The sequence below is a fragment of the Carex rostrata genome, chromosome 7 (assembly GCF_964058835.1).
Source record: "Carex rostrata chromosome 7, lpCarRost1.2, whole genome shotgun sequence".
Classification (NCBI taxonomy): domain Eukaryota; kingdom Viridiplantae; phylum Streptophyta; class Magnoliopsida; order Poales; family Cyperaceae; genus Carex; species Carex rostrata.
This window is the reverse complement of record NC_135924.1, coordinates 9052060-9079115: the sequence shown is the minus strand read 5'-3', so window position 1 is coordinate 9079115 and position 27056 is coordinate 9052060. Positions and strand designations below refer to the sequence as shown.

Below are 27056 nucleotides of genomic sequence, written 5' to 3'. Positions count from 1 at the left end.
AATCCAACGATCTTCTATAAAATATAATAAATGTATGATAAAACCGGTGAAATTCTTATCTATTTAAACTCTTTTAAATTTTACGATCAATAGAATTTATACCGATCTTTCTATCAATATTAAAATTCATGTACTCTTTCTGTTTCTCTCTCTACCATTTTATTAATTTCTACCAAAAAAAAATTTCCCACACGTAGCTCTAATACAAAGAGAAGGACCATATAACAAACTACATTTATTAAGGATTATATTTTACCTGTAACAATTTTGGACGTTGAGTCATCAAAATCAGATTAAGAAATATTTCAAAAAAAGAAATCAGATTAAGAATTCTAAAAATTCTTTGAAATAAGATTGTTAGTATGGTATATAGATACATAAAAAATTAATAAATTTTGATATATGTTTACTGTTTATATATTAATTAATTTAAAATTTACAAAGATAATTCATTAATTGTTGCACATATATATATATATATATAGAGAGAGAGAGAGAATGGCTAAGCTCAAAACGTTTTTTTCTAGAACAAATGACTTGGTTTTTAATTTTCAAAGTCCAAACCATTAGATGCTCAATCTATATTATAAAATGTACTTGGATGCCAAATTTTACATTTTTTGAAAAAATTTCACTATTTATTAAGATTGTTTGAAAATCACTATTTTTATTAAAATGCTGCACCATTAAAAAATCGAGTAATATAGCATGATTCTAAATTTTGAATGTAATACCTTAGTATTCAATTTGAAATCAAGTTAAATCAGCATTCAAAATATTTGCCTGGTATTTAGGAACAAACTAAGTCTAATAATAGTGTATAGATTTCGTGATCACATCAGTAACAATTTGATGAATTTTTTTTCCAATTTAGCCCAAAACTTAAAAAATGGTAAACAGTTCTATAACCGATTCAGACATTTAGCTTTTTATGCCAATAAATATTTTTGTTTCCAGAACCATATGCCTAGTACAGATGCTGATCCCCTTGTCTTTTATACGAAGAGAATCATGTTCAATTCTTATAAAAAAAATATCTGAAAAATAAATAAATATATATAGGGGTTAACACAAGCCCTTGTGTTAAAAAAATGTTCCCCAACGAAACTTGAGAAACAACCGTATAGGCAAATAATGTCCTAACCACAATGTGATACATAACATAACCAAGGCTCTCATATCATGTCTAGAACATTTTCCTTTTTAATATTTTTTTTGCTTAATTTGAAAATATATTTAAAATAGTTAATTTAATATGTTTTTCTTCGAATAACAAATTGCAGTTGGAAGATGGATTTGAAGCAGTACCATCCATAAAGTGTAGTATTTGACACGATGTGTCATAGCACAATAATTAATGATCCAATTAATTTATCAACTTTACATTAAACTATATTAATACGAAGTGTTACTTGAAATCAAACATCGCTTTAATACTTTGTTGAGTATTCAAGAAATGTAATATTTTTTAAGCAAGTTGGAATTTTTTTCTGAAGACGAACAATCAATGATATAACACGACTTTGAATAAGACATTTCTCCTGTGGGCTGTGGACCTTTGGTGCTATTGTACACAAAGAAACAGCAGATCTCACTGTCAATTTGATCATTCAGCACGAATCTTGATGAACCGAAAACAACTTGCCAACTTCGGTATTGACTCCTCGTCGTCGCGAACAAAATCCCCAGACTACCCCTTTGCACGCCGTACTATTTTAATATTTTTTATATGTACTACTGGTTTCGATTGGTAATTATTGCCGATTTCAGTACTGTTTATTTTCATATTTTTCATATTGTTTCAAGTATTTTCGTTCTTGGATTCTTAAATCTGCCATCTATTATTAACATCCGATTGAAATTGAACATGTCATATGTTAGCTCAGAAACGAATGGAACGAGTTTTGCATTGTTGATATTTCTGGCGGATCTAAAGTTTAATCAGGCGTGACTAGTTTTAAAAATTCCCTACTTCTAGTCCCCTAACAGTTTTCCGCCTCAACTCAGTTATCTAACAAACTTTATTCATATCTAAAAAAAATAAGTAGCTCAAAAATAAGAACATGTCTCTCCCACCTCATCACTTCTGACAATCGATACCTCACTGCTCTCCTCTCCGATCTCAAAGCTCCTTTATCGCCGATCACAAAAGAGCGTGGTGCACCGTCGAGATCCGGCGAGGAGAGCGTGGTGCACCGTCGAGATCTAACGAGGAGAGCATGGTGCACCGTCGAGATCCGGCGAGGAGAGCGTGGTGCACTGACGAGGAGATCCGGTGTGTTCCGGCACAATCTTACTTCGTCTTCAATGAGATCCGGCGGAGAGAGCGTGGTGCACCGTCGGAGGGGGTCCATGCTAGCCCAGCGAAGGTTGTCAGAGTGCAACATATGAATACTTCAGTAGTTAGATATACATACTTCATATTGTTAGATATGGATAATTCATATTTACATTAATTAGTTATAAATACTTATATAGTTATATATGAATACTTCATTAGTTAGATATGAACACAATATATTTATCATAAAAAAAAGGACTTCTTAAGTGAATTGAAAAAGTGTCTTGGAAAATGTGTCTTAGAATAGGTGTCCTAAAGGAGATGTCTGATTTTGAATTGTATAAATTACTTCGTACATGTGAATACTTCATTAGTTAGATATGAATACTTCATGTTCTCAACATATGTTATCAGTAATAAAGATTATATGAATACTTCATTAATTATATATGAATACTTCATTACTTACATTACTAAGATAAGAATACTTAATAATTAATGATCTCCAATTTTGGCAAATGTCACTTTCAGACGGTTGCGGTCCCCAATTCAGGCTGTCAGACGTAGTCAGTGGTCCCCCTGGTCGTTACTGGTTCTCAAGATTAATGGTCCCCTCCAGTTTGTGTTCACATGTGACAAATATTATAGATAATAAATATGAATACTATATTTTTTGACGATGAATAAAATCGCGTTAACCCTGCTCATTGGCGGTAGTTGGCACGTGCGCGTCAGTTAGTGGTCTCCCATTGTACTTTTTTTTGTCTTTTAGCGCGAGAGACAGATAGAGGACTGAATGGAGGGGGGGAGGGTACTGTTAGTCGTTCCCTTAAAAATTTAAGATTTTAAATATGTATATTAAAATTTAATTAAGTTTTATATTTTTATAACTTTTTATATATAGTCTACTTTTTTTTTTATAAAATATAAAATATTTACTTTTATAATTTGATGGTTTAAGTTCTATTTTTAAGTGTGAAGACTTGATTTAAATTTGATCTGGCACATATTTTGTATTTTAAATTTCAGCTACTTTTATTATGTTTTTCTAGTTTTGCCTCTGAATTATTTGATGTTTCCTGGATCTTTGTAGGATGAATATAATTAAAACATTGAATTTGAGCCGGATGATACAGATTTAAGATGAAAGGACAGAATCGTTCAGTAATCTCATTTAAAGATATTTTCAACCGACCGTTAGATTTATTGTTTATTTTGTTTTTTATTTTATTAATACAGTTCTTTTCAGTTGAAAAGTTCGTCTCATTTGATATTTATTATTTTTGGTTCGATTTTCTTATTCTACATCAGATAAATCGCATGAGGCAATACTTAATTAATAAGGGAAGCTAGAGAAAGTCAATATTGGTGGGCGTCCGAATCTGCTAAAATTCTAAACAAAATTTTAGAGACTCTGCAATTTTATTCTCTGCCTATCTCTCTCCTCTCTCTTCTCTCTCTGAAAGATAATTCAATTCACACACTATCTACTCCAATAGAATTCACATCCGCTGAAAATTCAAATGGAATTTCAGAGACCCTGCAAACCTATTATCTGTTTATCTCTCTTCTCTCTTCTTTCTTTCTCATCAAAAATTTGATGAGAAATAAGTAGAGAATAGGATTGCAGGGTCTCTGAAATTATGTTTGAAATTTCAGCGGATGTAAATTCTTACATCCTATTGGAGTAGTGTGAATTGGATTATCTTTGATGTTGTATTCTATTCAACAATAAAGAAGAACGATAAATCAAGAGCCCAAGCCGCTAAAATCAATGATACATTTTTTAACGGTGCTTAAAGAAACAAATTACTCCAAAACAATTTAGTTGCATATATCTTAATGTTTTTAACTTCTTTGATGTAAAAAAAAAATGTAAACATAGATAATTTTTTTTTTCTATTACACATCTTTTATTTGAAGCATGATTTCAGCAGGGGCGGATTTAAGATTTTCGTCAAGAGATGGGGAGAAAGGAGGGGCAAAAAAAATAACGAATCAAATTTAAATAGCTAAATAGATTTAAAGTATAAATCCATTAACTAATTTGGTACTCGATATAAAAACAACGCTTTAACTTATACTTTCCAATACTCTAACTTATAATTTATGATGATCTAACCTATAATTATAATTATCAATCATAATTCAAAAATATTATTTTAATTTTAACCCAAAGTTTAACCTGAATTACAAATCAGATATCTATAGGGGGCCAAAACAATTTCAAGGTAGGGAAAAATCGGCCAGGACAGATAAATATCCATTAAAACTCAAAATTCATGGGGGGGGGGGGTTAACTACCTCCTTGGTCTGATGTGGGTCTGCCCCTGAATTTCAGTGTTTTCTTATTAATATTTTTGTCACTTTACTTTGATATCTTTAAATTTAATTTCAAGTTTCATACTTTAACTATAAACTTTCATATATGTATCCGCTTTTATTTTTTTGTATACAAATACCGATAAGATATTAAACAAACATGGATATCCGTTTTTCTATAACAGTGAATAACATAAATTTTTTCATAATATATATTAAACACATATATCTACTAATTGAATACAAATAATTAAAATTTAAAACTATATCTGTGTTCGTATCTGTACGGATATTCAAATATTAGATATCCGTACCTTATTTCAGATAGATAATATCCAATCCGTTTGCACTCCTAAATTTAGCATGCTAGTACAAAATACGGTAGAAGGTTATAAAATTTCCATTTTAAAAAAGCAAAATTTCAGATTATTTTTAATTAAAAAATTACACATTTCCGCTTTCAAAATCAACAATAATATATATTAAAATTATGCATGAAAAATATGTGAGTTATTGCAAATTAGGAAGATAAATATGTATTGATTAATTTTGAAAGGAGAAGTACGTAATTTACATAATTTTGCAAGGATATATCTGAGATTTTGCCTTTTAAATATTACCCTTTTACACAAATTCAAAATCTTACAAGACTCTAATCTCAAAGTCCTCTATTCAACCTATTGAAAAATAAAGTCGTCTCCTCGATTTTGTTCCCTCCTCTTCTTTTCCGACTAAATAACTTACGCCATCCCCACGCGATTCTCTCCTCAAATTCACAAAACAACCTCAACCTTCCTCTCTTCCTCTCAGATCCGAATCAAACCCCAATTGAAAACCCAAACCTCCAATCTCTCAGCCCATGGCGATCCGCCATGGCATCTCCTTCTATTTCTTCCTCCTCCTTCTCCCAATTGCTCTTGCCGAGATCCGTACCATGCAGGTGAAATCCGACGCGCGCTCGATCATCCCTTTCGATGAATTCGGGTTCACACACACCGGCGTGCTCGAGCTCAACGTCTCCTCCATCTCGTTATTGGATCCTTCGCCTGATCTCGACCTCACTCAGTTGGGGTTCTTCCTCTCCACCCTCGATGCGTGGGTGCACGTGCTCCGCCAGCTCCAAGACCTAGACATCACTTGCGCTCTACAATCCGATCTGGTGAAGCTGGTGTATACTTTTGACAAATTGCATCCACCCACCAACCCATCAGGTGTAGTGAACGCCAGGTCCTCTTCTTTCTCCGCTGCATATAAGGTTTCGGATCCGGGTCAGTACACTCTTGTGTTTGCTAATTGTTTACCGGGTCTGAAAGTCTCCATGTCAGTAAACTCTGCCATGTACAACCTTGACCCGAGATCACCTGATAAAAGAATCTACCTTTCCGCTGGATCCGCTGTACTGCCTTTTATATATTTCCTTCTGTTTCTCGTCTATGTCGGGCTTGGTGCACTCTGGCTTGCTATCCTTCTCCGAAAACGCGCTGCGGTTTACCGCATCCACTATTTCATGCTTGCTGTTGTAATGCTTAAGGCGTTAAATTTAGTAGCTGAGGCCGAAGATAAATCGTACATTGAACGAACTGGTACTGCTCATGGCTGGGATGTTTTATTTTACATCTTCAGCTTCTTAAAGGGTATTTCTCTGTTCACCTTGATAGTACTTATCGGTACGGGTTGGTCTTTTCTGAAACCCTTTTTGCAAGACAGAGAGAAGAAGGTACTTATGGTGGTCATACCACTCCAGGTTGTGGCCAATATCGCACAAGTCGTGATTGATGAGTCGGGTCCGTTTGCCAGTGATTGGCTCACCTGGAAACAGGTGTTTTTGCTGGTCGATGTGATTTGCTGTTGTGCTATTCTGTTCCCAATTGTGTGGTCTATTAAGAACTTGCGTGAGGCTGCCCGTAGCGATGGAAAAGCAGCAGTTAATTTAATGAAATTAACTTTGTTTAGGCAATATTATGTGGTGGTCATATGTTACATATACTTCACAAGGGTTGTGGTTTACGCGCTAGTTACTATTACTTCCTACCGCTACTTGTGGACCAGTGTTGTGGCCGGGGAGTTGGCTACTCTTGGGTTTTATGTGTTTACTGGGTATAGATTTAGACCTGAGACCCACAACCCCTATTTTGTGGTAAATGATGACGAGGAAGAGGCCGCAGCGGAGGCTTTGAAACTGGATGATGAGTTTGAGTTGTAAAATGATATGTTAGTGGGTTTTATTGCATAATTGATTGTATCATTTGGATGTTAGGGGATGTTGACTACTTTTTTTGTTATTTTTTTCTTCTTTGTTTAGTTTTTTTTTTTTTTTTTTGTACTCCCTATTGTGTTTATGAAATGGATACTTGAACTACCATATTGCTATGTTGTATATGCTCTTATTGCTTGATTGGTCATTTGAAACAGTAGGAGAGTAGGGGAATTATATATTAAAAAAATGATCTCCTTGTAGAGAAGTTGTAGAATCAGAATACGTTGCTATGAGCATTGGGAGTATTTGGTCATTACGTTTTTACTGAAAACTGTTTCTTGGGAAAAATACAATCCAACATTGCTACATTATATTTTTCATCCAATTAGAAGTGTAATCCTGATATTTTTTTTATGAACTTTTCATCCCAATCTGATGACCTTCAAATGAATTATCAATTTCTTTTATGGAATTCCAAAAATTAATGAGCGTGCATGTTTTATTGCTTGCATTTGGTAAATTTACCTCTTTGGCACCCTCAGATAAATTTATATCACTCTTTCAATGCAAAACTGCTAATGTTACCTCACATGGTAATTTGCAGATTTAATAGGATTACAGGCCGAAAGCCCAGTTTATTTTATGGATCATTGTATAACTTTTTTTGATATACTAAATGTAAAGTGGGCCACCGTGTTATGAAATGCACATATATCTTTTCAGCCATATATGAAAGGACTTCTTGTAACTTGTGAGAAAGAGCTTCAGTGAAAAACTGAACATAGGCGTGCTCTGTTAGTTCTGTATATATCTTTCAACATGTCCCAAATTATTCTTAATTACAATAGGTATGCTTATTAATTATCCTTATACTTTCTTTCAAATTTAAAAAGATTCAACATTTCCTATAAACTCATCAACCAATTTTATCTCAACAGGCTCTGTACACAACAATCTAAATAAAAAAAATCTTATAATAATGAAAATTATAGTTTGCTTTTCTGTATTTTTCAAAGAATCTAGTGCCTGTGGTAGTGTTTTTTTTTTTTTTTTGACTCGCTATTGCATTTGCAGATGCTTGTCAAATTTTAGTTCTTTATTGTTGGCAGGACGGCCATTCGGTGGAGGTGCTGAGATCCTCGAACTCGAGCAGTGAACGTACATTTTCGTAGCATTTTAGTTATTATGTATCGTATAAGATTGTTTGAGACACTTATAGTATGCATCGTGAACCTCCTAATTGGGTCCATATTCAAATTGAGATTGCCGAGTCCATACTTGTCTAGTACTGTCTTAAACAATCTTTCGTGATTCACTTTTCATTTCTAAATGGCCATTGCAGCAAGGAATACCATTGTCTCCAAGATGCCACCACATAAATGAGCACCGGTAATGCATTTGTTTTGCCAAAATCGTGTGATGCTAGCTGCACCGTGGAGAGAACACCAGAAGTCACCACAGAGATGAGGTGGAGACAGTAGAAGAGCCAGCTGATGATACGAATCGAGAGCGGCAATTGTTTCATATTATACATTTGGTTTAATTCAAGCCTACGACTACAACATAGTATGCAGATTCCCTCCAATATCAACGTAAACACGATGATTGATTTAAGCACTGACAACATATTTCAATTAAAAACACTAACAATATATTTCAATTAAAATTCTTATAACTTTCTCAAATAAAAATTATCAGCAACTTAACATCACATCAAAAGCTTTAATTTTTTATCTAAACCAGCAAGCAAATTACATCTTCATATATATATTTTTTTTATCACAGAGCCCTTGTACCAGCATCCACATCTTCACTGCATCAATCTTCCTCCACATTTTTAATATTACTTGTGTGAACAAGCAAATCATTCGCTAACTCTTCACATTTGGCTCCTTTTCAGCTAACTTGGATACAATCTTGGCTGTCAAGCGTCTGGCATCCTCTTTAAAGCTGTTTTTCAAAATTAAAATCTTGATCAGCCGCTTAATCACCTTTGAATCCTTCGATGTTAGGATTTTACCAAGTGTAGCCTCAGATAAACCTTCATGGGTCGAGAGTTCCTCCAAAATTATTGCACCCATAAATTATTTTTCACTCGAGGTTGAATCAAGGAGCTCTTCCGCAAATCTGACAAGATCTATTTTGGGCACATCTAAAATGTGTCCAATCACACACTCATAGTATACATCGTAAAAGAACCTCCTAATTGGGTCCATATCCAAATTGAGGTTGCCGAGTCCACACTCGTCTAGCACTGTCTCAAACAATCTTCCATGACTCAGTTTTCATTTCCAAATGACCATTGCAGCAAGGAAAACCATTGCCTCCAAGACTGCCACGACATAAAAGGGCACTGGTAACGCATCTGTTTTGCCAAAATCACGTGATGTTAGCTACACCGTGGATAGAACACCAGAAGTCACCACAGAGATGAGGTGGAGACAGTAGAAGAGCCAGCTGATGATATGAATCGAGAGCGGCAACTGTTTCATATTATACATGTGGTTTAATTCAAGCCCACGACTACGACATAGTATGCGGATTCCCTCTAATATCAACGTAAACACGATGATCGATTTAAGCAATAACAACATATTTTCAATTGAAAATATTGACGACATATTAATTAAAAACATTGACAACATATATCAATTGAAATTATTATAACTTTCTCAAACAAAAACTATCAGCAAGTTAATATCACATTAAAAGCTCTAATTTTTGTATCTAAATCAGCAAGCAAATCACTTCTTCATATTTTTTTATCATAGAGCCCTGTACCAACATCCACATCTTCACTGCATCGATCTCTCTCCACATTTTCAATATTACTTGTGTGAACAAGCTAATCATTCGCTAACTCTATCGCTTCCTTCATTCTCGCCTCATGCTGCTTCATATTTGGCTCCTTTTCAACTAACTTGGATGCAATCTCGGCTGCTGAGCATATGACATCCTCTTTAAAGGTGTTTTTCAAAATTGAAATCTTGATCAGCCGCTTAATCACTTTCGAATCATTCAATGTTAGAATTTTATCAAGTGTAGCCTTAGATAAACCTTCATGGGTTGATTTATGATCAGTGTAGGCATGTATGACGTAGATCTTATACGCACACATCTTTGTAAAGCTCTCATATCCATTTCTTAAAACAATAATTTTTATAAATAACTATTTCTAAAATTAGATCAATTCACGTTATATTTTGACCCACATTCAATATTTCCAAAATATAATAATTGATCTAAAATGGTTCAATCACATTTAATATCGGCCAATAAGATTTACCTTAAAACATATTTGTAACATTTTGTACATTTTTGTTATGAAAATCTTAACGAATAATTATTCAATAAAAAATTAATAAGTTTATGTGTTAAAAATGGATTTTTTTTTTACATCCTTCAAATGGAAAACTTGCACAGTGAAGTGCAAATACATGATCATTTTTTCGAACGAGATACTGAGGTTTGTACGACAGAAGTTACCCCAGAAAACTTTTTTTTTTGGTTATCTGTTTTTGCTCAGTTTTGACAATTAAATTTGAGAGAGTATTTATAATGTGCTTTAAATAGGCCCAAAGCCCAGGATTATCGGAATGGGCCAGATCCTGGGGGAAACTAAGAGCCCAAATTACATCTTTTACCTCTTGCTGATGAATGTGAACGTCAAGTAATCAATTTAGGAAGCGTCAAAAGAATAAGGCAATGTTTGGATGAAATGATAATAGCTTAGAATAGAGGGCTATTTTAGAATAGGGGCTATTCGGAATAGTAATGTGCATTCAAACAACATTTTTGCTATTTGGAATAGTTAGAATAGCTGTTATTCTCTATTACTTGTAAATGTAGGAATAACTACTATTCAAAAGTGTGAAGAGAGAAAAAAATGTTTACTTCTCAGATTTCTGCTAACATAGTTCCGAAATTATAAAATTGACACCACTTATGTTATCTTCACGTCGTGACAATTCATTTGAGACTCCATTTGCCTATCTTTCCTCTTAGCACCTTGTTAACACTATTATTTATCGGTTAAAACTATTTACTATTCCAAATTTACAATCCAAACAACATTTTTACTAATCCGAATAACACCATTTTTATACTAATATGAAAATCACTATTTATTTTCTATTCTCAGTTGCTATTCTAGCTATTCTAATTAACTTCCATTTAAACGTACTCTAATGGATTCAAACAGCTCTGATTGATGTGTAACAGGAGCTGATATCTATTGTTTTTAAGAACTTAAGTAGTTGCTTTTTAATTCCAACAGCTCAGATTGATGTCTTTATTTTTAGTAGATGCATGGATGTAATATGAACAATTTCATACTTTTCAATATATTCAAACATGCATGCCTAAGGGCTTTTCATCAAAAAAAAGAAAAGAATAATGGATTATTGGTGAATTATCTAATATCTTCCATTCCTTATTCTTTAGTATTATGTGACTTTATCTTTGAAAGTCCGTTATCATGATTAAAGAAAGCATTTTCTTCCAAAAAAATCACTTGCCAACAGAGGCACTAACAAGAGCTAGGGGTCAGGGAATCATACTTTTAGGTATGCATTAGTGATGCCAATATATATATATATATGTACGTAAGTATATAAGGTTTTTGGCCTTAGTGCAGAACAGTCTAAAAAGTTTTGTAGATTTTGTATTTGAACATATTCCTATGGACTAGTGCAAAAATAAGGGTTGAAATTAGATGCTTGAATTTAGAATTTTAAAAGAGTTGTGTAGTTCTGATGTAACTTTTATGTTACATCAATTTAATACTTAAAAACATATATTAAAATAAAAATAAAAATAAAGATTGTAAATTTGTTGGTGAATACTTAAAATAAAGAGAGTAATAAATTTGAGTCAGTTTTAGTATTACTTGGTCTTTCATCAAATAATTTAATTTTTTTAAAAGGTTCAGTTAGAATAATTTTTTATGATGAAAAATCAAATTCCAAATTGCTAGGAACACACGTATAACTTTGATTTTTTTAATCTTAAATTGTATTTTCAAGAAATCAATAAATGTACCATAGTCTGATATATAAGACAATTTTTGTCATAAAAAGTTGTGATAGCGAAACACTTAAATTACGATACAGTAATTTCTCTTTTGATCATAGAGATGAAACTGAACATATCAATAATTAATATAGAGAATCAGGTCTAATCTAGCGATTATAATATTACCTTTTGTGTAGGGGTGTCAACGGGTACGATACGGGTCGGATGAAGATATTTTTATACCTGTACCTGTTATGATAACAAAAATACCCTTACCCGTCTTTTCGAATACGGTACGGCTCGGGTAAACGGATAAAAAAGTGTCATTAACATTTTGATTTGTGTTTTTCGATAAAATATTTTTCAAAATAAGAAAACAAATAATGAATACAACTAATTTGTATTATGAAAATTTAATAAAATACAAAATTTTACTGTATCATGTATCATGTATCATCTTCATACAAATATATATTTATATCTATAATTTTATTTTTAAAAATTATCTTATACGAAAATGGATAAGATAATAGAAAAAAATCATTACCCTTACCCATACCCGATTAGCTAATGGAAAAAAAATCTTACTTTTACCCGTGTTTTGAGATACGATACTGGTTAGGTAAAAGGGTGCCATTGACACCCCTACTTTTGTGTGAATGCCGTAGGTTTGAAATTTAGTATCCATACTGCAGGTGAGATGAAAAGCTCTGATTGTTCATGTTAAAAAACATATCTTTAAAATAAAATAAATGACACACTTACAGTGGTAGATCCCCGAAATTTTTAAATATACCATGGTTCAAAAAAAGATAAATCCAAACACCTTTTATTTGAAAATTTTTGAATTTTGACACGGCCGCATCCCAAGGGAGCGGCCACCCTGTTTTCAGTTCAAAGTCACATGAGAAAAAAGCAAAAAAAACAAAAAAAAAATGGGCCGCTACCCCTAGATGCGGCCCGCAGAAAATTGGCCGCATTTAGGCGATGCGGTCATGTCAAAATTCAAAAATTTTCAAAACCGGAGTGTTTGGGTTTATCTTTTTTGGGATGATGGTATATTTAAAAATTTCAGGGTAGATCCACATTGAATCAGGAGTCGGTAGCTATTTATATCTGAATTTTCAAAAGAGAGTATAAGTTTAATCAGATATTGTTGTCTATCTTTGGACAACTCAAATTCTGTAACCCACTGATCGTATTAAATCCTGACCACGCTATTACTCACTCAATTTGTTAGACATGACACTATTTTTCTCTAAAATCTCACCTAGTTTCATTTTTTTTTATCACAATATTTCTTTCTATATATTATCAGACCTTATTAGTGGAGAGGTATTGCATTAATATATTTGAGTTGTTACACTGTCAGTCTTTCCATGATTAATATTAATTATCAAATTAATTAAGCGTGCTTAGCCATTATTAGGCTCTTGACACTTAGCACCTGAGTAATTACTCCACTAGTAAAAATTGAGCTTAGTGCTGCTGCTTGCTAATGATAACTTATAGACCTCGACAAAGAGAATTGCAATCAGAGATATGACACATAAGTTCTAACGAAACGCACTAGCTCATTTAATTATATCATTAACGAACCTACGCAATCAAAAATAGAGGAAAAAAAAATCATAAAAAGATAAAACAACGACACATAGGGAAATTCTTGGTGGTACAAAAAGTAAAATATAAAATTAAAGTACTTAGTTGGGGCAGAAATGCCACCAAATTAGTAGAACATTTTTGTATGGCTAAAAGGCAACAACAAGGACAACTTTGACAATTAGCTAAAATGTAGTAAGGTGTTAACTGGTATATTAAGAATTTTATGTAGATATATTTATATTGGTATCTATATTAAAAGAGGAGGGTTCCAATTCCTCGTGTCTTTCATACCTCATCATACCTCATATTGTATATCTTCGTTTTCAAAGTTCAAATCGTCGATCCGAACCATTCAACATCATTTACATACTAAAATATGATTGGGGATGAAATTTTATAATTTTTGAATTGTTTTTTACTATTTTTTAAGATAGGTACAAAATCACTGTGATATGAACAGTAAAAAACAATAAAAATTTCTGGACCGCCGGATCAGTGATTTTCAAAGTGGCTTAATAAATAGTAAAAAAATTTCAAAAAATGTAAAATTTGGTCTCCAAGCACATTCTAATATGAAGAACACGTTGAACGGTTCAGATCAGTCGTTTAATTAGTTTCATTGATTCTGATTCGTTGTTTGAAGCCTATTAAGTAGATTTTAGAATTGAGTTCACAAAGAACTATGATGAACTTAGGAACACCCTAGTTCTTCTCTAAATTATGACATACCATATTTTAAAATAGTTTCATGATAGGACCTCAGATATAGTGAAGTAATTTAATTTTTGAGTTTTAGATCGGGACCGTTCAATTCGAATACGCGATAATATATTTTAAAGTGGAGCACACACATCTTAAGTGACGGATTCAAATCCTGAGACAATCCCGAATGACATATTCGAATCAAACAGTCCTAATTTAAAAATCCAAAAATTGAGTTACTTTAGAGGATCGGGATCCATCTCAGCTTGAGGGAAACCACAGTATGAATGTCGGCTTTGACAATCTTATTTTCTTAAAACGTCTCTTCTATTACTTTCTGATTATCTGTGGCGTAGTTTAAGCAAAATTTCTAACTCCAGTACAGTTTAATATTAGAAAATTACCAACATCTCACCCACACATGGTGTCACACAGTATCTGTTGGGATCATAAAGGCAAAAAAATTACATCTTATCTAAAGATTAAATAATTACATCTTATCTAGAGATCAAACACTTACACCCCGTAGAAAAATGAACAATTCTCACCTTAATCTAAGGATCACCTTATGCCAAAAGCCAACCATAAACTTCAATCTAAAATGCGGAATATAATATCTGATTTCATTGATGTTTCTATATAATAACTCGATTCTTTGAGAGATCACCTACCATTTTCGTGAGCGTGAAACTAGACTCTGATGGCAAGAAGCCCTTCTTGTCGATTCATCGGATGGTTGTAGCAATAGATCTTCCAAGACAATAAGATGTGGCCTTTGAGAGATCATCTCCCATTTCCTTAATGAATCTCTCATCTCTTTTATTTGATAGTGGAAGAAGAAGAGAAGACACACAGATCTGTATTTTTTATTTTTTCTAGAGAATAACTTCTTTTAGAATCTTTGTTTTTCGTTATATCTTGTGCTTGGGGGACCCTTCCTTATGTAGGTAACACATTTGGCATTGCGCGTGTGACCGCATCAAAACCTGTGCAGCCGCACAAACAACCAGATGTGTTTACAGAACCGTCTTTTTTCTTAATAACCGACTTTCCTGATTTAATAGTGTCTTGTGCGGCCTGCACAAAACCTGTGCGACCAGCACAAACTTCTAGCAGTATGCTAACTTAAAAAAAGAAGTGTTTTGTGTATCTCATAAAAAACCGTGCGGTCTGCACAACTCTTTGAACAACAGTTCTTCTTACTTGTAAATTTCAAAATCAGTCCATTAATGATTTGATCTTTGTCCAAATTATTCCACACATTTATGGACTACACCCTATTGAATATATAGATTATCAAATATCTTAATTTCATATTATATTACTTAATTAAGACAATCATATATAACATTATACAATTCATAATTATATGACATATATGCTCAACGTTGAATCCAACAATATCATGAACAATTCAGAACATAGAGTGATCTTGTCATTAAATCAAAAAGTGAAAAAAAAAAAAAAAGTGACCGTGTCCACCCGAGGTAACTGACAATCTTCCTTAACGTGTCCAAGACGTATCTCATCTGTGTCTAAGACTATGGTCCTTACCAAGCAATCAAGAGGTCCGGATCCTCTTAAATAACAAAAAAAATATGTGCTCAGATTCGCCTGGCTCGATGACTCGCTATGGAATGCACGTGATCCTTTTAATATTCATGTCAAAACATAGAGTGAGTCTATGGTACTATGCATATCACGGGTTGTTACCGTGCTACGGCTCTATATTCGAGTTTTCAAATCCTAACGGTCGATCCGAACCGTTCATCTTGTTCTCCATATTAATATGTGTTTGGAGACCAAATTTTACATTTTTTGAAAATTTTTTACTATTTTTTTAGATATTTATAAAATCACTTGATCTGAAAATTCTGGACCATCCAAAAACAGTGATTTTCAATAAATCTAAAAAAATAGTAAAAAAATTTCAAAAAAATATAAAATTTGGTCTCCAAACACATATTAATATGGAGAACAAGATGAACGGTTCGGATCGACCTTTAGAATTTGAAAACTCGAATATAAAGCCGTAACACGGTAACAAATCGTAATATGCATAGTACCATAGACTCACTCCAAAACATATATGACAGTCCGGATCTAAACTCAAAATTTGAGTTACTTTGGGTGATACGAATTCAGCCATTAATACTTCATTACCAACGATCAATGATCCAATATATTTTGGAATTAGATTTTGTTCAAAGAACTTTGAAATTTTTTTATTTGAAGTCGAGCTTAAATTGTTGATTTGCGTTGATGTTTGTATGAAAGTTTTAAAACTTAATAAATTTAAACGACTAAATGAATTTAAATTATTCGTGTAAATTTTGATGTGGATAGGATAATTTAAATATATTTTTAGATAAAATCCTTTGGATAAAAATTCCACCTATATTTTTTCGCACTACATGCTTAAGTAGTAGTCGGATAGTAATCGAAGTTTGTCCGATCAACCGTTGTCTTTTTTATTTTTATTTTTATTTTTGAGAGAAAAAAACGGAAGTATAGACTTTCAAATTTTAATCTCTACATAGATCTTTCAATAATTTCGAACTCATAACCTATCATGCAGAGAATGATATTTTTTATTACTAGATTCAAAATTATTTCTTAACCATTCTCATTATAATTTTTTTTAAACAAAAAAGGTAGGTGAAAGACCCACTAGTTATTTGTTAATATAAATAAAAAGTGCTTGAATGCTTGCTTGCTTCCGTGAGGTAGACACGAAAGAATATTTTAGAGGTTTTAATTATAATCATCTATCGTATAAGTTAGACCGTTTTTTCAAATTGCTTAGTAATATCAGTTTTTATATTATATCAAAATTATCTTTTCAACTTATTTAAATCGTAAATGATATCTATAGCTAAAATTTTTGAATTTAAAATATATCTTATCGATTCATGATCTTCAAATTAATTTTTGAACTATATTTATACATATATACATATGTAAATAGAGGAGGGATCGGATGACATCATTTTTTGGTGACATCGGATAACATCGTACATTTTCAAAGTCTAAACAGTCGATCCAAACCGTTCAACTTGATGGATATGTTAAAATGTGCTTGCAGATCAAATTTTACATTTTTTTGAATTTTTTTACTATTTATTAAGTATTTAACAAAATCGCTATATTCTGACCGTTGAATTTTTGTACCCATCTTAATAAATAGTAAAAAAATTCAGAAAAATGTAAAATTTTATTTGCAAACACATTTTAATATATCCATCAAGTTGAACGGTTTGGATCAACTATTTGGACTTTAAAAATGCACAGTATCATCCGATGTCACCAAAAAACAGTGTCATATGATCCTCATGTAAATAATTAAATATGGACCTTATACTTGATAATCTTAATAAAAAAATTGCATAGACTGGATAAGATAGAAATTGATTGATGTCCAAATGAAACCGATTGTAAATTTGTAATTGTACCTTTCTCTTCTGGAAAAAAAAAACACACTAGACTGTACTGTATGTCTGCCCGACATCTTATTGCAATCCTCTCCATTTCTTTAATGATGGGGATTCAATGATTCATCTCAATTTGATCGCTGACTTAAAAATATTTTTATTACAAATTTGGAATCAATTTGGGGATTCATCTCAATCTGCACTAAAGTTTATTAAAATTTCGCAGTATTCAAATTGAGGAGAATTAAAGTGTTCTTCAATTTATTAACAATAAATTTAAACCATTAAAACCGATCTACTTCATACAAACGATGCGTTTACATACAAAATTTATAAATTTTTGAATTAATTTAATATAAATTCAAGCAGTAAAAAAATAATTAAAAATAAATATACTAAATTAATTTATTCCTTTAAACATTGAGATTGTAGTGCAGAAAAAATTCATTTGGCCAATTTGGTTTTTTTTTTTTTACTACAATATTTTATTTTCTTATTTTCTTTCATTTTTGACTCAAATGTTTTGAGCACATTATTTTATTTCATGTAGTTATAAAACCCTTGAGACCTACTACATCATTAAATACGGATTTGACTCTTATTTTTCCTTAAAACACTAAAAGTCCAATTAAAATTATTAAAAATCATACCCAACAAAGTTTTTATATTTTATATTGAATTTAGTTTTTACATTTTGTTGCTCAAATGCATATATGGATCTAATTCTTAAAAATATTATTATATTTCTATTTTGTTTCAATGTTACTTTTATTGTTGTTGTTGTTTATTTATTTAAAAATTAATATAATTCAATATAGTTAATATCATGGAAAGAAATTAAGATCCGATGACAACATAAATTTTTATTGAAATTAAATTTCAATCTTTAAACATTATACACTAAATTAATCCGATAGAATAAAGACTTAGGAATAATATTTTCAAAAGAGTGATTGGAGATGAAGCCATCTAACATTCTAATATCTACAAAAAAAATAAAAATAATCAGATTTTGAAACTTTGACTTATCGTACAAAAAGTATTAGGTCCTGTGAAACAGCTCGGGAATAGATGGGATTTCAAATAAGTACGATTTATTTCCTTGACCCCGTTCGGCAGCCCCAATTTGCTTCCATTTCTTCCCATCGTTTTTTTTCCCCAATTTGTTCCCACAACGTCTAAAATCGCAGAAATTTTTTTATTCAATCAGACTGAATTTGTTTTTTCTCAAATTGGTTGAGTTTAAATATTTTGTCACATAATTAAAGACTGATTATTTATAAGGAATATTTTTTAGATGGTTATTCACAAGAAACAATTGTATATACTTGCAATTATAAGAAGAAGAGGTATTACTATGAAACTGGAGAGGATTGAAGTTTGATTCAGAACCCATTTTAATTATGTCGGTACAATCTTGTGGCAACCGTGTCAAAGCTAATTTATTCACAACATTCCTTTTCAACCTGATTAAAATAAGCATAAATGTAAATATCTGATAGGAATAAATTGATGTACAATACAAAAAGATTAAGGGTTTGTTAGACAACCCGATCCAAAGCTTGGCCCCACAAATCAAACTCCTGTCCAGTAGGTCCCACGCACTAATCAGTTGAACTCCACCGTCATTGTACGGTCCATTGGTCGAGTTCTTCGCTTATCTAATATAATTAATATATATTATTATATTTGTAAATATTAATTCTTAACTGTTGTTTACCATTTTTTTTTAATGAACATACCAGAACTTATTTTAAATTATTATTTATGTTAAGACATTTTCACAATGAATTTGGAAGTTCAACTGTTCAAGGCAATACATATCTATATTTTGAACAAATGATTATTTATGAGGATTTGAATATAATTTTTGAAGTTCAAAATAGTTGTCGGTATTTATTTCTTAGCTAAAATAGGTACATATTCATTTCAATTCAAGTATGAGTGTATTTTAATATCAACAAATGTGCATATGGAATAATTAGAGTACTAAATAGCTAGCTATAGCTTCGGATCTCAAAAGCTATAACGCTATTAACCGTTATTTTTTATAATTATTTTAAATAGCTAATTATGATTGCACTATAGCTTTTTCGGACCTTAAAAGGTATAGCGCTATAATCACTATTTAAAATCTTGAAAATAACCAATATACATTATACCGAAATTTTTATTTTTGCCATTAAAAAAAACAAATAATTACGAATCTGTGAAAATTTTATTTTTTGACACATCCGCAGTTTCAAATTTCGGACAAAAATAGAGTGTTTATAATTTGAAATTGTGGACAACATTTTTTTTTCTAACCAAAGCTACTGCAGCAAAGTTTGTGGGTCCCATATTTTTTTTACCAATAAAAAAACGTTGAAAACAAAATTTTGGTTAAAGCCACTGGAAAAAAAGTTGTTGTCCGACAATTTCAAATTGTGGACATTATATTTATGTTTGCAATTTGAAACTGCGCCCGTGTAAAAAATGGAATTTTTCATATTTTGTGGTTATTTGAATTGTCTTTTTTTTTATGATAAAAATACAAATTTCGGTACATTATAAGGTGTGTGAAAGTTTTGTAGATATTTAAAGAGTGAGTTTTTTCAGCCAAGTAATAACTGGGGTGCAAGAGTAGGGCTGCACAAAAAGTTCGTAGTTTGTGATTTGATTTGGAAAAAGTTTGTAATTAATTCGATTCAAAATTAGTTTGTTCTGAAACAAATCAAACCAGTTCGGTTCAAATCTTATTCAAACTCAAACTGGATATAGTTCGTTCGAAATTGGTTCGTGAACTATTTAGATTCGAATCTTAAATAATGTAACTAATGGCTTCAACCATCAATCTTTAATAATGCAGGAACCAAACTTATATCAGAGCTCAAAATTGTTAATATAATGGTAATTTATAATGGGAAAAATGTTTCAGCAGCGTAACAAATTAACAATGGAAATAAGTTCTATTTGACTAGGTCCATGCAGTGGTTTTAATCAATCTAGTAGCGTAAAAGGTAAGGAAATTTTGGACTGGCCCATGTGTGAATTCGTGAAAGGTAAAAGGTAAAAAGAAACCGCGTGAAGAAAACTAATGCATAAACTGTGATTGCCAAATAAATCCGTAGTTTGTGATTCGATTGACTTCAATTTGATTCGGAAAAATCGCAATTAATATGTTCGATTAAAGTTCGTTTTGAAACAAATCAAACTAGTTCAATTTGAATCTTATTCAAATTCAAACTCAAACTTTGATAAGTTTGATTTGGTTCAATTCGTTTAGAGCCCTGCAGCATGAGAGAGAAAAAAAAAATTGAAATTTCCAGTTGAGTAATAACCAATATTCATTTTTAGCTAGCTATTTGAATGTATAATTTCTACTAAAAATACACTACACTGTTGAAGTGTTGATGGTTCATCTGAAATGAATCAACGGAACATATGCATGGGAACACAAAATTACAATTACAACTTGCTGAATGCGTATCCTCTGCATTAACTCAGAAGGAAATTTTTTAAGTTAATAAATTTGAACTATCTGATCTTAAACGGAGCCAATCCAGCACTGCTTATAACATTGGGAGCCTTTCAATATTAGTGCAGATCTAATCCGCACAAATCTTAAAATATATCAGACGGTTTAGATTCATTAACTCAAAAGATTCCCTTTTGATGTTAATGCAGAGGATACGAATTCACAGTTCGCTACACAGTTGGCAACCAGGAATTTGCGTCGCATGCCATTTTATACTGGTCTCTAGAACCAATGGGTGCATGTCAATGCAAGCTGTAATTGTGTTGTTGTTGAGGTGGTTACCAAAGGTAAGAAAGAGAAGTCACAGAAAAAGTAATTGACATGAAATTTCTAAAGTAAATTTAGATTGGAGACGTGGTAGGAAATGAACAAGGGCCACTGCGGTAGTTTCGCATAGCCTTTTCCTTGAGATTTTTAAGGTCAGGTGTCGTGTTTTTAAAATATGTCACCGCTACCGTCGTTGCACACAATAGATCTCTTTGTGACGGCCGTGTAAGACACATTTCTATAGCGAGTTATTTCCATGAGGTAACCTTTTTTTCCCTATTAAAGGGTTCTTACTACCCTCGAACATCTTTTAAATGTTATTTTTAAAAATTGAATTGTGTCTTTTCAAAGAGAGATAATGACTCGTGCTACTGCACTAAATCCACGGTTCATTATTCGCACGAGGCATATGCAAAATTTAAGTAATAGGAATGAAGTAAATTGACCTCTATTTAAAAAAAAAATGTATTTATGTATGATTTTTTATATAATTAATTTAGAGTAAATTGCCATAATATTATAAAATTAACCTTTATTCTGAAAAAAAAAAAATATGATTGATCACATATGTGTTTGACTTCTATAGTTTGAAAGTCTAGCTCCACCCCGACAGGGGCGGATCTTAGTGTATTGAAAAGGTTAAGCCACGTCCCCTATGATTTTAAAATTCTAGTTATATGTATTGAAATTTAATTTAATTTTATTTTTTAGAACATTCTATATAGTCTAGCCCCCCTCAATAAGAATCAAATGTTTATTTGTAGTCTAGTAGTTATAGTTTTATCTTGTAGATGAGAGGTCTTGAGTTCAAATTCCACTCACCACATTCAGTGTTTTAATTTTTAGTCTCCTTCATCAAAGTTTTCTAGTTCCGCCCCTGCACCCCGACATGAGATATTGATTTATTTGATTTTATAAAACAAGATTCCTCTGTCTCTCTCTTTTTTGAAAAACTTGACAGTTGTTGTCAAGGGGCTCTCTCTCTCTCTCTCTCTATTTAGCATTTGTAGTTATACAAAGCTCTACCAAAAATAGTGATGAAGTAATGCCTAATATATAGCTAACACTAAATACAAAATTATAGTGAGTTTAATTACACAAAAATTATGTTTAAACAAATACATTAAGGGTGTTTTCCGTTAAAACCGACGAATTTTAGCTCATCATATGAATAAAAACAAAAGGTACTATATAAGATAAGAATTGGACAACAGATAATGTTTGTCATATTTTTCGATCTAGGTTATGTGGTTGTGTAAAAAATCTGTGGGACTATAGACTGATAGGTAACGCACGTGAGTTTCTTTTTCATTAATTATCTATTTCTTTCCTTTTTTTTCTTATTTTGGGGTCCTTTTTATTGCAACGACTTGTTGGTCGAATATGGTGATAGGTTGAAAGGTGTTTTGTAACTCTCTGCACCGTGCCACCGTGATATCATACAGCCTGATAATCTACACTTTTTGCTTTTGGAATATTTCAATTTCCAAAGGTGAGGAGGAGGAATTTTGCAGAGTGTGAACTTATAATGATTACAAAAACAAAATTTTGATACCCAAATAGTATGCGAATTCTCTGAGTTAAAAAATTGTTGTGATATTGAATTCTGCTTTAAAAAAAATTGTTTGCCATGTACACATTTATTTATTTATTTATTTACTTTCTAAGTGTTGGTTCAGTTTGCATAGTACATGCCAGAAATCTGCATTTTTTCTGGTACTGTAGATTTGTTATTTTACAGCAAATTAATGTATTATTATGTACTTACCCTATTTGATCATGCAAAATCAAATAAGAGGAGGGTTCAAATGCCTCCATGTTTCTGTGCCTCCATCTCTCTCCATCATTTTCAAAGTTCAAACAGTCGATCCGAACCGCTCAACCTAACCTCCATACTAAAATATGTTTGGAGACCAAATTTTATATTTTTAGGAATTTTTTTACTATTTTTTTAGATAGATACAAAATCAATAAATCTGAACCATCTAAAAACAGTATTTTTGTACCTATCTAAAAAAATAATAAAAAAATTTCTAAAAATATAAAATTTGGTCTCCAAATATATTTTAGTATGGAGGTTAGGTTGAGCGGTTCAGATCGATTGTTTGAACTTTAAAAATAATGAAGAAAGATGAAGGCATGATAAAAACACAAAAACATGGAGGCATTTGAACCGTCCTCATCAAATAATGTATATAATCACCCAACAGTACGTCTCTGACTCTCTGTGGGATCCCATTTGCATTTCTTATTGCAGCTCCTTTTTCTCTGTTTTTGGGCCCATTTCTTTCTTTTCAGGGTTGGTAGCTCTTCTCTATTGTAGCAAAACTGAACGCGCTTATTGGAAAGTACACAAAAAACATGGCATGGCATCATACCTCTCTCTCTATATATAGCATCTCTCTTTCTCTACCATTTTAATACACACACCTCACCTCATTCCCCTTAAGCTTGTACTAGAAACTAAAAGCACTTTAATTTCTCTCTCTTTTCCAAAAACCACCCATATAAAATTAAACCAAACTAACATATATAAAAACTTGAGAAAGATACAAGAAGATGAACATAACTGTGAATGGACAGTCGCGTTTGCCTCCCGGCTTTCGGTTTCATCCGACCGAAGAAGAGTTGCTCAACTACTACTTGAGGAAGAAGGTCGCGTCCGAAAGGATCGATTTGGATGTAATTCCCGATGTCGATCTGAACAAACTCGAACCATGGGACATTCAAGGTAGGCATTTAGTTATCTCCAAGCCTCAATTGATAAATTGAAGCTTTTTTTTTTTAAGGTTTTGAGTTTTGACGGTTATGTTGTGTTGATAAACATTCGTTTGGTTGTAATTAAGCCCAAATTTATTTTATAAGACCTTTAAGCATTTATGTCATCATTAAATTTGAGATAAATTAGGGTCAAAACAAAAATAATTAACAAACACAAATGATCTTCCTTAAAAGAATTACAAGGCCTTTTTATTTTATATTATGACCTTAATCAAAATTGCAAATCAATCCAAAAAGTAAGAATTAACAATCTGTATTTACATGAATGTCTTTGTACAGAGAATTGTAGGATAGGGACTGCACTGCAAAATGAGTGGTACTTCTTCAGCCACAAGGATAAGAAATACCCGACCGGTACACGAACTAACCGTGCGACAGCCGCAGGATTTTGGAAGGCCACCGGTCGAGACAAGGTGATTAGCACGAGTTTCAGACGCATCGGTATGAGAAAGACATTGGTATTCTACAAAGGCCGGGCCCCGCATGGCCAGAAATCAGACTGGATTATGCATGAGTACAGGCTTGACGACATTTCAGATGCCAACTTGAACTCCATTGTAGGTGCCTCTATAGCTCTTCAATTATTGATTAAAGTGATCAATTTCAATTGGAAACTATATATAATCATGAAGTTAGGTAATTGAGTAAATTAAATTGAAGATTCTGAGAATAATGGCACCATGATATATATATATATATATATATATATAGAGATGGGCTATGGTGCATTGCAATGCATGAACCCCCTTATGCATTGCACTATAAATCATGGATTTAAAGTCCAAACGACCGATCCGAACCGTTAGATGTTTAATCCATATTGAAATGTGCTTGGAGACCAAATTTTACATTTTTTGAAATTTTTTTACTATTTATTAAGCATTTTTGAAAATTGCTGTTTTGCTGTGAACAGTAAAAAACAGTAAAATTTTCTGGACCATCAGATCAGCGACTTTCAAAATTGCTTAATAAATAGTAAAAAAATTCCAAAAAATGTAAAATTTGGTCCCCAAGCACATATTAATATGAAGAACAAGATGAACGGTTCGGATCGATCGTTTGGACTTTAAATCCGTGATTTATAGTGCAATGCATAAGGGGGTTCATGCATTGCAATGCACCATAGCCCATCTCTCTATATATATATATATATATATATATATTGTTATTGTTATTGTTTATATACATTCACATTTAACATGTGTCAAAAAAGAAAATCTATTCTTATCATCTTAACCTTTAATTCAAGTGAAATTTCTTTTTTATATATGATATTCTATATGCACATGGATTTCACTAATTAGCTACTTACAACATATACTAATAACATAGGCAGATATATGCATATGTGATGTTTATAGGTTATAACATTTGTTTTCCTTGTTAATTGAAACAGATGTCAAGTTCAACTGGAGATGCAACACAAGAAGAAGGATGGGTTATCTGCAGAGTGTTCAAAAAGAAGTTGCACCTCCAAAGAACCTTGGAGTGCTCTAACAACTTCTCTTCCATAAGAAGTGAGATCAAGGCTCAGCTGATAAATGATACCTCCAGTAGCGACACACTGGACCAAATCCTCCAGTACATGGGAAGATCATGCAAACAAGAGAAAGAAAACACTGAGAATCTCAGCATGAGACATTTAAACCCCATAGAATCTCTCTTCAACACTGGCACCATGCATGAAAGGTTGACAAATCCACCGCTCGAGAACCCAACCGTACCATCAGTACCAACTGATTGGGCTACACTTGACAGCTTTTCAACATGTCAGCTTAACGAACAATCGCGTGACACGTTGAAACAAGCTGGTGGCCTTTTTGATGAATCGGGTTTCGGGTTTGGATCAGGAATTAAGTTGAACAGTAGCAATGGAGAGAAACCGGAGATTGATAATGCGGTGTGCAATGGAGGTGATGGCGACCTGTGGAGCTTTACAAAGTCTTGTGTATATTCTCCATGTATGGGATATATTGACAATCTGTCTCCTTAACGGTACGGCGCACTAAAATATATGCATGGTTGTGTGTGGAGGCTAGAGAGAGGATATATATATTGGTTCCTATATTAGTAGCAATTACTAATAGTTAGCTATGTTTAGGTGAATGCTAATTATGATATCGGATACTATAACATATACATCAATGATTGAGGGAGTTAGCTAGAGAGAGAGATGGAAAGCGACCTGCCATATAAGCATGATCTAGTGTTTAATTCATTATTAGATTTAGCATAATGGTCAGTGCATAGAAGGCCCGTTTGTTAGGAGAAAAAGGTAGCTTTTCTTTAGTAGTGCAGTAAGGTGGACCCTCTTTTCAGTGGAGACTATGTAGCAAACAAATTAACCCAAGTGACTTGCTGTACGTGTGTCTGTCTTTGTGGGTTATTTCTATTTTTAGTAAATATAAAAAAAAATAATGAATATTAAATGCTGTGAATTTATTTTATCTTTTATCAAATCAACGTTGCAGATTGCTGTAAATATAAAAATTGATCAACACTTATAATTAATAATGACAAACAACAACAAAAAGTAAAAAGAAAACATCATAGTATGTCAATTAATGAATGCTATGTATCTATTTTTAGCAAGACTCGATTTTGTTGATCTAAGTATCTTTTAATTATATAAAAAGTGCAATGTTTTATATATTTAACATAATAATATATGTGGTGCAATTAGTGTTCTTATTTCTTTTTCACGTAATTAGTATGTGGATCAATGAATGCTAGCTCTAATTTATGATGACATGTTTATTCAGTTGGGAGGCGAGATACTCAATTAAGGTTATAAAAAAAGAATTAAATGATAGTTTTATGTCTATAACAACACTAAAGCGACTCACAATGAGATGCCTCAAAAAATGAAGCACAATCAAGATTCAGATCCAATTAATTAATTTAATATTAAAAGTAATAATATCCTACAGAACATATACG

At 32.2% G+C, this 27056-nt stretch overlaps 2 protein-coding genes across 2 annotated transcripts; both read left to right on the top strand.

Moving 5' to 3' along the window:
* The first annotated feature begins 5278 nt into the window (after window positions 1–5278).
* LOC144557502 (Lung seven transmembrane receptor family protein) lies at window positions 5279–6965 on the top strand. Its single transcript, XM_078306090.1, has one exon. It carries the CDS (start codon window positions 5463–5465, stop codon window positions 6804–6806), a length of 1344 nt encoding a protein of 447 aa, XP_078162216.1. The 5' UTR covers window positions 5279–5462; the 3' UTR covers window positions 6807–6965.
* Window positions 6966–23754: 16789 nt separating this feature from the next.
* LOC144557649 (NAC domain-containing protein 43-like) lies at window positions 23755–26479 on the top strand. The gene is made up of 3 exons (XM_078306248.1): window positions 23755–24066; window positions 24396–24673; window positions 25513–26479. The coding sequence occupies exons 1-3, from the start codon at window positions 23895–23897 to the stop codon at window positions 26107–26109; spliced, it is 1047 nt and encodes a 348-aa protein (XP_078162374.1). The 5' UTR covers window positions 23755–23894; the 3' UTR covers window positions 26110–26479.
* Window positions 26480–27056: the final 577 nt, after the last annotated feature.